The sequence below is a fragment of the Pagrus major genome, chromosome 6 (genome assembly GCF_040436345.1).
Source record: "Pagrus major chromosome 6, Pma_NU_1.0".
Taxonomy (NCBI): domain Eukaryota; kingdom Metazoa; phylum Chordata; class Actinopteri; order Spariformes; family Sparidae; genus Pagrus; species Pagrus major.
In genome coordinates, this window is record NC_133220.1 from 35,232,164 (window position 1) to 35,246,196 (window position 14,033).

General features: G+C 39.7%; 1 protein-coding gene across 1 annotated transcript in view; it reads right to left on the reverse strand.

The window, feature by feature from the left end:
* Window positions 1–14,033, reverse strand: part of cadpsa (Ca2+-dependent activator protein for secretion a) — a 218,921-nt gene that overhangs the window by 95,880 nt on the left and 109,008 nt on the right. The window contains exons 10-11 of the mRNA XM_073468331.1: window positions 609–717; window positions 29–241 (exon numbers count right to left, since the gene is read on the reverse strand). Of these exons, the coding sequence (XP_073324432.1) occupies window positions 29–241; window positions 609–717 (322 nt within the window). The remainder of the gene's footprint in view (window positions 1–28; window positions 242–608; window positions 718–14,033) is intronic.

Here is a 14,033-nt window from a genome sequence, read left to right on the forward strand (position 1 = left end):
AATAGGTTTCTGACATTTGAAAACTTACAGAACTGAGATATAGGTGCATCGAGCTGGGGTGCTGTACCCCCTCTTGAGTTGAGCTTCTGGACCTGGGTGGGAGGAACTGGCTTGTGTGACTGGCCAGTGGCTCGGTACATAGCTTGCACCCATAGGATCCGGTCCTGCTCATCATCACTGGCAAAGATCACAGTGTCACCCTCTTTCACAGCGTTAAAGAATGTCCGACCACCATCTAGACCTGAAGGATGGACAGTAGAAGAAGTTCTGAATTTGTTGCTCAACAGGATCACAAACATGACAATAAAAAGCACAAAAATTACACAAATGGACAGAAAACCTTCAGAAATGTCCAGTTGTCCGGCCCTAACAAGTGCAACAAAACGAGCAGGACACTGATGGAGATGTCAATCAAGCAAAATGTACACACCCACAGCATCCTGAGAGGAGGCCTAATCAGCCAAAGTCAGTGAAAATACCTGTGTAGTTAGACTGTGGGTGTGCAGGGGCTTTAACAACAGATTTGCACTTCAAACTGTAAGGCTTTTCTGTCCTCAGCATTGCTTGTTGTCATGCACTGCACAGCTGTGTGTTACGGCTGCTATTACCTGGCTGGGGGTCGGTGTAGTCTACAGTGTAGCCATCCAGTTGGAGAAGCTCCACAGGCTCGGCTTTCTTCTCTCTGTAGCTGCACATGGCGAAGGTGTACTGACTCACCTGCACCAATCACAGAGAGACCTGTTCAGCTATCAGCTGACTCAGAAGGAAATACATTTGCGGCAGTTGCTCTCCACCTACACCTTCTCCAACTACAAGACCCAGGGTATGATGGGAGACAATATGATGTTTTAAAAAAACTTTTCATATTTGAATTGGAGAGATTATATATCAAGTTTTTAATATTAGACTGATTTAATTATTGCAGTATTTATGGAAGAATTATCCTATCTTTATTCAAGAGCGTAGATTTTCAGTTTGAGCGTGATTTCATTCCTTTTCAGTGACACAGCTCGTTCTCGTGCTCAGATTTATTCTCCTCATGCTCACATTTTGTGCTCGCACTAAGATGTCTGCTGCTTTCTTTCAAAATGTGTGCTTGAACTCAAAAATCACATGCTTGTGCTCACATTTCTTCTTCTTGCACACAAAAATGTTGCTTGCATTCAAATATGTCCTGTGCTCGCTCAGATCTAAAGTCCATGCGTTCAAAACTAAAGTCTACGCACCCAAATCTAATGTGCACGCACTCAGAACAAGCACGTCCTCTCAGGTTGAGGTATCTGCTCAGACTCAAGGCTGTCCCTCCCTGCGCTTAAAATATTGTGTTTCACCAGCCAATAGGGAGACAGCTAGAGTGTGGACCAATCAAATGACGGATGCCGCCTTGGGTGCGTTCCTTCGCCGTTTTTTTGAGCGCTCCGTAGGGGCGGGTGTATGGTCTGTTTGTAAAACTGCTTCTCTCAAAATACACTAATTTACCATATTAGCCAGCTATTTGAATCACCACCTATTTAAGACGCCAGCATATTTATGTATAATTAATCTTAAGTAATCCTAATCGGCGAAGGAACGCACCCAAGGCGGCATCCGTCATTTGATTGGATAACACTGCAAAGTTGTCTGTGAGCTGTGCACCCTTTATTGCAAATGATTTTTTAAATTTATTTTGTAAAAAAATTGATGATTAGAATCAAAATTATTTCTTCATCTCTGGCTTCCTCAGCAAAGTTGATTGTAAGACATCCTTATGAAATGCAATCAGAAAAACTCAAAGCAGATGTTATCACTCTCATCGACAACTTGCTCATTACAGGTAAACAATGCGTAATTTCGGTCCTGCTACCCCCTCCCTGCTTTGGTGACGACTAATTCAGTCGTCTCCGTCTACTACATATCTGGCCCAATGGTTGTTGTAGGTCAAGGGGCATCCCCTTTGTGGACAGTTTCATATCATTTTTGAATCAGTCTGAACTTTTCGGCCTTCACCGCAACCACACAGGCTCACAACTTTTGTCCAGGAACATTAAACTTACTTTGGTCTCCACACCAGGTAAGACCTATTCTCCATTTGCCTGTTGCATCTTTTAATTGTAGTTGTGCTACCTCTGATAATAATGTCATTATTCCTGTTATTATTAGCAACTTTGCAGTGTTATCCTCTGATCTCCCTCCTACTTACTTTGAACTGAACGATATATGTCTTTCAGATCATATAGCACTTTCACTATTGCATCCTCACCAGTAACATTGCTGCCCTTTTTTCCACTGCATTCAGAGCAGCACCAACCACATGCCAATTTGAATCCTTTTGTGATTACTCACTCTCTTTGACCAATCATGTAACCTCATTCTTGACTCGATTGCCCCTCTCAAAAGAAGAGCTTGTAAAACAAAAGCTTTTCTGTGGCTTAATGACCTCATAAGATCTATCATAAGATCTTATAAGGTCTACAGTGCAAAGATAGGGTACAGACCTCCCATGATATTTGCAAAGATCTTTTGACAAAATACCAACTCTCTGTTAAGGATGCAAGAGCAATACACTTTTTTAGTATATTGAAAATGGCTGCCATGACCCAAGAATCCTTGTCAGCACCATTAACTCCATTACAAACGCTCCTTCTAGACCTAGCCTGGAACCCTTAACACTAAGCTGCGAAGACTTCAAAAAAATTCTTCTTACACAAAATTTACAATATTAATATCGGATAGAAAACCTCTCCCTCTGATAGGGTTTTTGTAAATCCACTTAAGAGTCCACCAGCATTTGACAATTTTCTGCCCATTTCCCTTCCCCAGCTTGACAAAATTATTTCTGATATGAAGTCCACAACCAGCTGCCTTGATGTAATTCCGACTAAGTTGCTGAAAGAGGTTTTTGGGTAAATTGGTCTGAGTATACTATATATTCCTAACAGCTCTCTTCTTACAGGAAATGTACCACACTCACTTAAACACACCGTTGTTCAACCGCTATTAATGGAAACTTGATTAACTAACACCAAACAATTTCAGACCTATCTCAAAACTTTCTTTTTTCAGTAAAGTACTGGATAAAGTAGTCCTTCAACAGATCGTCCCTTTCCTCAATAGCAACATACTTTTTTCTTTCAGGCAAACCACAGCACAAAATCTGCATTGTTGAGGGTAACCAACGATCTTGTAGTGGCCGATGGTGGCCTTACCTCAATTTTGGTCCTGTTAGATCTCAGTGCAACTTTGGACACAGTGGACCACGCAATACTGTTTCTGCATCACTGGGTTGGCATCTTGATTGGTTCCAATCTTACATACGTAGCAAATAGGACCTTCTCTGTCTCTGGTAAGAACTCATCTTCTACCCCTGTGTATTTCTAATTTGGTGTCCCTCAGGGCTCAGTCCTTGGTCCCCTCCCGTTTTCCACCTATATGCTTCCCTTAGGTAAAATTATTCAGAACCACAATGTCAATTCACTGTTACGTAGATGACACCCAGCTGTACCAAGCTGTAGCTCCCGATTCAACCCAACGACCAAAGTGGACCCACTATCCCCCGCTAAATGTCTAGATGACATAAAGGGATGGATAATAATATCTCCCTACAATTAAATGAAAACAAAACAGAGATAATAGTGTTTCACCCACCAAACTCCTCCAGCACCACTACCTAGTCCCTCAATCAACTATCTAATCACATAAGCCATGTAAAAAACCTTGGAATAATATTCAATAATACAATTATTAAAAAATAATACAATAATACAATTTGATAAAAAAATTAGTACATCATTCAAATCCAACTTCTTTCAACTCAGAATCATATCTAAGATCATAACATTCCTTCTGCCTAAAGATTTAGAAAAAGTCATCCATGCCTTTATATCATCAAGACTCCACTATTGCATTATCTTTATTTTGGTATCAACCAGGCTCCATACACCACTTGCAACTACAGTCCAGAATGCAGCAGCCAGAGTCCTTTGCAGATGCAAAAGAAGGGAACACATTACACCTGTATTAGCATCTTAACACTGGCCCGGTATCGAATCCCCTACAAGATTTTTCTGTTTGTGTTAACAGCCCTTGCAGCATTACAAAACTTCTACCCTCATGTCATCAGATCAAAGACTCTTAACTGCTGCACGATCTCACCAACAATCTTTTGGTGAAAGATACATATAAGAACATCCTATCTTAATCAATTAATGCCTGTGTATGTGTGAGTATATGTGTGTGTGTGTGTGTGTGTGTGCAGGATTGTGGTGCTATTTATCTGTTTAAGTACTGGAGTACACCTAAGACACGCACATGGGGTGTTATTTTTAACAATTTATTTCGTTAACTTTAACCTTTTTAGCTATTCCAAAAAATTAAATGATGTTTTGCTGCCTTCATCCTTACAAGTTAATGTTACCTAGCTATAAACTGGAGTGAAAATTCACAAAGACTACCAGTACTTTGAAGGTGAAACATCTATTTTATTACATTTACTAATGATGATCAAGTATTCCAATGGTAAGTCATAATTATGAGAGAAAACGCCATAATCATGAGATAAAAGGTAGAAATTATAAAAAATAAGTAAAGTAAAAAATTATGAAAAAAAGTAAAAATTAGGAGATAAAAGTCATTATTATGAGACCAAACGTCAACATTTTGAAATAGAAATTCAAAATTCTGTGATAAATGTCCACATTAAACTCATAAAGACTTTTTACCTCATAATTATGTCTTACAATGAGAATATATATTACCATGGGAATAAATTATATATATATATATATATATATATATATATATATATATATATATATATATATATATATATATATATATAAAAATATATATATAAAAATGTATACACATATATATAAATATATATATATATGTGTATAAATTGTTCTAATTTCTATTTCAAAATTTGGACTTTTGGTCTCATAATGACTTTTCTACCTTTTATCTCATGATTATCGCTTTTTCTCTCATAATTAGGACTTACCATCAGAATGTTTGATCATCATTAGTTCATTTGTTTTCATCTTCTTTGACTGGCAGGCTTCCACAGTGTAGTTTGTCACCGTGAACCTCACACAAAGCCTGGCACAGGACACTTTTGGAGTAGGTGACAACAGAAAGTGTGACTGCATCAGGTAGGCTGATAGTTTATTCAAAGCTGCTGCTGTGCACTGTAACTTTTGTCATGTTTCTCCCACTGTGAATATTTTTGCTGCTGAAAATGTCAGAGCAGAAACTTCTGATTGACTCTGTGCCCAAAGCCTGGATAAGTCATGTTTTAAATGAATACGGGTTCATAGTTTGTTGGCTCAGGTCCTAAATGCAGTTGCTGCTTCTGTTCCTGTGACTCTTAGTTACTAGTTTTGAGTGTGTAGGTCGGTGAAATGCAGCCCCTCGGTCCTCACACACAGACTGAATGACAGGATGATACTACATGCCCAGCTCATTACATACATGTCACATAATGTAATGAGTTGCACGTGCCACAGCTTTGCTGAGAAGATGACAACCTCTGCTCAAAACATGCCATTCAACTAACTAGTTTTAGCAATTCATCACTTTAATATGTTAACATTCAACTGGATTATGCAAACTGTGACCATATTTCCTCACTTGGAAACCAGTGCGCTCCAGCAGCACTACACCACTGACTGACTGACTGACTGACTGTCTGTCTGTCTGTTCACGTACTGTACATTTGTATGTGTGCACAGTATATTTATTCATGTATTTTAAATACTCATGTCTCGTGAAAATGTCTTATTTGCTCTATTGCTGCTTTCACTTTGTTTTATGTTTTCTGTAAAGCACTTTGACCACAAACCCTGTTTTTTTTTAAGGCGCAATACTACTTTTCGAATTACCTCCTTTCACATTGCCAGTGGATGACTTTACCTTTCAGTTTTTTTCCCGCTTGTGTGTCCCATTTGTCATCACGCACCGGAAATACAGGGAACAGTAGAAAGTAGCAGATCATATACCTCGTCAGAATAGATCCAGAAGGCCTGAGAAGACCTTAGAAGACCGGAGCTGATAAGGGAAGTTACTGAGGAGTGAGGCATCTAGCTTCTTTCTGATCTCTGATGAGTTGTGCATGTGCTGTACCGATCAGGCAGCTGATGCATAGTAAGCCACAAACAAGGATGTTCAAGTGCTGCTTGACAGAGTGATGGAAAGACATTAACAAGCCAATTGGGCTGTCACTTTTTATTCGAAATTCGAACATTCGTTCGCAAGTGGGACAATAAGTTCCTATTCGAATGTAATGACGTTACGTAATGACTGTTCGAAATCAAAAATTACAGTCTTAAGGGCGACAAACTGTTCAAAGTAATTTGCCTTGTGATCCAGCAGAGGCCGCTCTAAAACTTCACTATCAGCTTGACCTACTGCATGCCCTATTGACCCTTGACCTATCAATTCAGCTAGTAATGTTATTTTGTTTACTATGAAAATGGAGGACACTAGCGAGCAAAGCCATCCTGGGCGGACAATCAGAACACCAAAGCATCTGAGAATTGGCGTGTGGAAGCATTTGGGTTCTTCACCATAGATGGAAAAGTAACTAACAAAGATAAGGCTGTGTCTACTTTGTACAAAGCATTTGTCTTACTCTACAACAACAACAAATCTGCGGACTCACCTGCTAGCCTGTCACCCACGTGAGGCAGCAGAGGCCAAGGCACCACAGACAAGCGGAGCTGCCGAAGCAACTTTCCAATTCATTCGGATAAATTGCGTGTCATTTCAAATTCATTTGAACTTGATTTTTTGAAAAACTGACAGCCCTACAAGCCCATTGCCAAAACTTCAACATACGCCATACCATCGCACCTGAGAAGTCTTGTGTTCACATCACAGCTGAGCTGAGCTTGTGAGAAATACCCGTGACTACTGTAGGGCGAATTGACCCATGAGTAAATCCCAATAATGTGCATTCACATTGCACCACAAAAGGCAGATGTTAGCAAGTGTAATTCCGGTTGTATGGGGCATTAAACCGCAGTCACTAATTCACTAATCTTTATGTGCGAACACTGATGGCTAGGTGGCCTTGTTTAACTAACTAGTCTTGCTTCAGTTCTACCCAAGCTCCACCTTGCCTATTTTGTATTAGCAGGTAGTTAGCCAGAGTCAGGCACTTCCAAGATGGCAATAGCCGGCACCAACTTAAAAAAAAACGAATGGATGACATCACAGTGACTTTTGTCCACAATTTTTAGTCACTGATTCAACCGTGAGGATACAACCCTACATTTCCAACTTGTTTTGGAATTGATGAAGAGAAATTCAGGAGAATTTTAAAAGGGGGGAAACTATATGTAATTCCTTTGAAATTAAATGCATCAGTCAAGTAGAAAACAGACACTTGCAAGACACACACAGGAGAGAGAGTGAGGCCAGAGAGAGAGTCAGAAAAAGAGGGAGGGGGTATGTATGTGACAGCTGTGTTACTTGTAGTGGACCTCTCATGTGCATGTGTGTTATGATAATCACATTATAATAAAGTGGCTGAATCAGAAGGTTAACTTGAAGAGGTATACAGGGAAAAGATTTGTGTTCATGACCAGCAATAATGAGTATGGAATAAGAAAGTAGCGAATAGAGAGGCTGTGTGTGTCTACGTGCATGCATGCTTGTGTGCATGCAAGATAAAGAGTATAAAGCAATCTTTTGTTTTCATACAAATACAAATGTTTGTTTGAAACCGCTTGAAAAGGGTTTCATCAGAGACAACTCAAGACAAACATGTTAAACATGTGAGGGTTTAAAAGTTTGAAAGAGTTTAAATAAAGATCCCAAGAGTTGTAATTACATAACTTAATATGACTATATTGACGTTGGACTCCCTAAAAGCCTGGTATTTCACCCGCGGGTGGCACCTTACGTCCTGTGTCACAGAGTCATGCACTTGTTTCCAGAGCTGCCCAAAATGGAACTCACAGGCCAAAGTTCGTCCATACGGTTCAATTTGGCCAGATGTTTCAAACAAAAATAGGATAAAAAATAATTTTAAAAAATTTGTGCTGTATTATATGTTTTAGGTAAACATGCTCTGTAAATATATAGAATCCCTAATCATTAATTATTTTTCAAAATCTGAGCACCATGCGCAGTTAATTAAAAGAACTTGGGCTCCAAGTACCAATTTCTTTCTTAATGATACAGGAGGTGTTTGCTTTTGGCCATTGGCCCACCATTAAACTACAGTTTTGGCCCTCCAAGGGAGAAAGTTTGGGTACACCCGATTTAGTCACTCCCTGATATTTCTTCTAGTGCCCCATAACCCAAAACTGGGGTTTCCTCTGGTGTATCTCTCAGACTAAAATGTGAACTTCATCCATAAGATAATGTATCTCATTTGTAACTTGTTTTTGAAAAGTGCTATATAAATAAAGTTATTGTTAATTCATGTAAGTGTTTTGCAAAGGCATAAAAACAAGAGAAATGACACCTATAACAAAAAAAAAAAAATACCCTAAAAGACATAAAAAAGGAAGAATGACCAATTCAGGATAAAGAGAGATTTAAAAGAAAAAACAGAGGATCTCTTCCAGCAGCTCGTTCCAAAGTCATGTGGCCCTGACTGCTAGGCTCCCTGGTTTTTAGGCTTGACTTAGGAAGTACTAACAGATGGAGGAGGGGCTGCATTTAGGCTCAAAGGAAGTCAGTGAGTCAATGATAGGGGCAAACCCAAATTGTGCTTTAAAAGTAATCATTAAAACTTATAAAATCAATTCTAAAATGTATAGGTAACCAATCAAGAGATGCAACGGGCTTCCTGCAGCAGTTTGGAAAGGTTGTATTGAGTGAGACAGGAAGACAGCAACTTACAGTAATCTAAGCAGGATGCAATGACAGTATGACAGTTTCCAGCTTCTTAGTGAATAATAGAGATCTAATTTTTGAGATAATACAAAGTTGCAGAAATCCCTGCAAGAGAGCACTAACCAGTGTTAGTAACAAGAGGTGTAGTGACTCTATTGCTAGCTGTAGCTGGCCTGCTGCTACTGTAGCTGCCAGTCATACCAGCCTGTCGTCACAAATCACAAGCCCTGGCCAATCCGTCACAGTTGCCACCTCTGCCGCTGCAAGTGGTAGCTCTCAGTTGAGCTGCAGCTGCATTGTGTGTGTGTGTGTGTGTGTGTGTGTGTGTGTGTGTGTGTGTGTGTGTGTGTGTGTGTGTGTGTGTGTGTGTGTGACAAATGAGATTCCCCACGACAACACTGATGAGACCTGAGGCCAAGTAAAGGATGGAGGGAACCGGACTGACTCTCCAGCAGCTCCCTTGCCTCCGGGCCACCACAGTGGCAAAACAGAGTCTAAACTACCGACCCCCCTCTACCCATACCCCAAAACACTGGCTTCCTTTATCTCTCTCTCTCCCTGAACTGTCAGTCAGCAGAGAAGAGAGCGAGAGGGGGAGAGACAGTGATAAAGATAGAGTGAAAGGGCTTGCTACAGTCGTTTATAGTCACATCATTACAGGAAACACATGGACATAAACACTGGAGATGATTTGCTGGATGTGGCATATGTTCACAAACAAACTTCAGAAGCCAAAAGCAAATATCTCTAATATTTGCTCCATCTCTGACATGGGCTCAGAGTTTTTAATTCAGAACCATCCATCTTTTTTTTTTCCCTGTTATTTATTTTTTTTTCTCAATATGACACATTTTTCCTCACTCGAGTCGAGGGTCTAAGGACAGAGGATGTCGTTCACTATGCAGATTGTAAAGCCCACTGGGGCAATGTGATTGTGATTTTGGGCTGTGTAAATAAAATTTATTTGAACCGAAAATATACATACATATCCTGCTATTCTTAATATTCTTGGCATTGAGTTAAATTAATTCTGATATTACCGTTAAGTAATTGAACTGAAATTAATAGAACTGAGTTTAAATAATTTAGACTAAATGAAATTTAATTGAAATTAAATGAAGGTATGTGAGTTGATGCAAAGCGAACTAAAGTTAAATGGCTTGAATTAAATTAAAATGAACGGATAGAAATTATACTAAGCTGGGCTGAATTCAAGTGAATTCAAATTGATTGAAATCAATTGAAGTTACACGAACTTAACTAAACTGCACTGAATTGAAGTGAACTGAATGACCGATGTGGACATATGTGCAGTTCAATTCAGTCCATGAATCCTCTTCACCATGAACACGCAAGGTTTAGCTGATCTGTAATCCATGCCATCTGACCTCTGCAGCACATCCAGAATGCAGCAGCCTGGCTGGTCTTACACCAGCCCAAGTTCTTTCACACTAAAGTGCTCCTCCACACCCTGCACTGGCTACTGGTGACTGCTCAAAACTGATTCAAGTCTCTGGTACTTGCCTACTATTTCGCAGCTCAGGCCCATCCTACATCCAGGACATAGTGAAACCATACACCACAGCCCTTCAATATACTCTACTGCTGCTAACTGGTTTGACACTCCCTCAAAATGAATCCCAACTGTTTCCTGTCCTGGCTGCACAATGGTGGAACTATACATGACTCAGACTCAACATTCACCTGGTCAGACTGCACTTTGGCCCATTAAAAATCAAACAAACAAAAAAAACATCACTTTCTGTATATTATATTTACACACACACAGTGTGGTGAAAAGTTCAGCAGACTTAAACCTTCCCTACATTCCTAATATACAATTCAGTTATCCAGATAAGTTTATAAGTGTAGACAAACCTTTCCCGAATGGGCCTCAGATTTGGAAGAGAGGGTGCAAAGCTTTTCCATTATTGAAAGAAACCATCTCAAACCTAAGCACAGTTGCTCCCACTAGTACCCCCAACCAGCCTCATCTCTGACTAACCCTCTCACCTGGAACTTTGCCAATACAGACTATTATCAGTGACAGAGTCTGCTGTCCACAAGAGACATCCAAAGGTAGAAATAATAACAACTTACGTACTTTTCACTTTATACCCGTTTCTTTTGCCTCTGCACTGACGCCTTACAATTTCGGTCCCTTAAATGTGAGCTTCATTGGTAATAACTTCTACATCATTATTGATTTTATTGTTTCTAATATTCTGGACTTTATGATCCCTGAGTTAAGTTTTTTAATTAATGTGTGCTCTCCTTCCCACCCCCCCACCCCCCCACCCCTGTAAAGCTGTATTTTAAAGTTTCCCTACAGCTCCCCATTCGTAGCCCCTGCTGTCCAACACACTCTTACATTCTAAACGCCAGATCTGCAGTTAATTTTGTGACATCTTTAAATCATGATTCCTTCATTTTACCGTACCTCCTCTAAATCCTGACGCATTGTTAGACTGATTTAATGAGTCTAATAATAATAATAATCAGTGCCTATCTATCCTTGACCAAACTGCACCGTTTAAAACCGGGAAACTTAACCTCTCCTGGCTGAATGATCACACCCCAACCCTTAAATGAGTGTAGAACATATTAATGGAAACTGAAGAGCAAACAATTTAAATGGCATATAAGAACCTTAAAAAACAGTTAAAAGTTATCAGAAAGCAGTTCTGGATGAAAAGTCAGCCTATTTTTTAGAAATGATTTCCACAATCCTAAAGTTCTCTTTAAGGGAATTGCTTCCATCTTTAATGGTCCCCCCACTTCCTCTCTTGAAGCTGATGCTGCACTGTCTGAAATATTACTCACTCATTTTCTTAAACAAATAGGAAATATCAGATCCCACATTCAGCATTCTTCCCATTCTCCACTTAGTCTTCCATATGAACTCATCCTCCTACATCTTACATATTATCCCCACTAAGATGCTCAAGGAGATATTTTCCACTGTCAGCCCCATTATTTTGAATTTTTTAAATAATTATCTTCCATCATGTACATTTTCAGAAAAGTTTAAGCATGCCATTGTTCATCCTATGCTGAAGAAACCCAATTTGGACCACTTGTCCTTAAGTAATACAGACCAATCTCCAAATTGTCTTTTATACCTAAGGTCTTGGAGAAAATAATGTCATCTCCTTAATGGTTTGTTTTGACCAGTCGAGTACTGAAACTGCACTTATTAAAGTTACTAATGACCTACTCTTCACTGTGGACAGAGGTGACAGCTCAGTTTTAGTTCTTTCAGATTCACGTGCTGTCTTTGATCACAATATCTTCTTGCATCTCTTGGAGACTTGGGTTAGCAACAAAAGGTACAGCTCTAAGTTTGTTTCACTCATATCTCTCCAACAGAACCTTTTCAGTTGCCCTTGGAAACACTACGTCTTTAACAGCTAACTTGTGGTGTCCCTCAAGGCTCCGTTTTTGGTCCCCTTCTGTTTCCTATTTGTATGCTACCTCTGGACCAGATTATTCAAAATCATAAATTGTCTTACCAACCTGTCTCTCAGATATAATTGTTATAATTCCAAATTTTGGCAGTCTGTCAAATAATTTTTTGCACATGTAGTGGATTTTGGATGTGATGACTATGACATTAATTTTGGGCTGCCAAGGGGATGAGCAAAACTTAAGGGATATGGATTCAGATTAAAGTGTGTAGTAGAAAAGCAAAATGATGACAGATTGCCAACAGTAATCATTTACTTGCTGTACGTGTACCAACAGCATGTGTACTTAAACACACACAGCAATAGTCAGACAGTGTCTGTATTCCTCAAGACAAACATCCATGCACATCCACAGACTGACATAAAAACAAACAAACACACACTCACACACACACACACACACACACACACACACACACACACACACACACACACACACACACACACACACACACACACACACACACACACACACACACACACACACACACACACACGAGTGCTCAGTCTATTGACCAGTATTTGTCACTTGCTATATATTTAGCTGGGAGCGAGTGAGAGGCTTCAAGTTGGCGGTGCTCAGGCTTTTCTAGCTGCAAGTGTTAGGCCAGCTAGTGTTCACTCGACTTTGTCAATCCCCTGTCAACTTGTAGCTCTGAGACATATCCTCTGCAACGCACAAGAGACAAGCTGTACCCCCCCTCCTGCTGCCCACCTCCCAATGCAGAGCCACCAGGAAATGGCTGCTACCGTCCCCCACACCCCCACCGCCCCATCTCCTGACAAAAGCCTGCTTGGCCTCTCCATCATTTCTCTGACAGCCGAGGGAAGACAGCTTGGCTGCATCTCTCTTTCTCACTGCAGACACAACATGTGGGCAGTGAAAATATTATCACCATAAAGCACAACTGATGTTAAAGGCTGCTCAGGGTTCTCTCTTGGGTATAATCAGATTCTCAGCATGTTTTCTTGTCAGTCCAAATTTGATTTTGAAGTTTTGAAAGTATGATATATAGCAAAGATCTTGAAAACATGTACATATATTTGTTAAGTATCTTTCTCTAATCTGATAACTAAAGGAGCTATGAGTGTGAACTGGTCCATCACCGATGCATCTTCTCCTGTTGTAGATTTAAGATAGAAAAGCTAATGGCTAGTTGAACAAATCTTCAAGAACCCGGTTGTTAGAGCACCCACCCTGTGACCCTGTGAACTTTGTCAGACCTCTGACTGGATTTAACTGGCCACAGCTGCTAAGCAGCATAATAGCTTCAAGACAACATATAACCAAATATTACATCAATTATCAATCTGCCTTAACTTGATTAGAAAGAACATCAATATCGCTAAGAAAGATATACTTTTATCCAATATCCTAATTTCTTGAGAGTGTTCTGTAGATTTTGAGAAATTATCAATCAATCAATCTTCATTTGTATAGTGCCAATTCACAACAAAAGTTATCTCACTGACACTTTCCAATTGGAGCAGGTTTAGGTCATACTCTTTAAAAGTAGAGCATTAAATACTCTCTAAAGATGTGTCCCTCTATCACCTGCAACAGCATGGAGTTTTGTGTAAATTTATATCTAGGTCAAAACAGGGCTGCAACTGAACAATATTTTGTTGTACGTGTATGATGATGATGACGATGATGATTATTATAAATTACTCATGACATTTTCTTTCATGAATGGCAAAGTGGCAACCTATAAACATCAGTGATGCTACGTCTCATTCAAA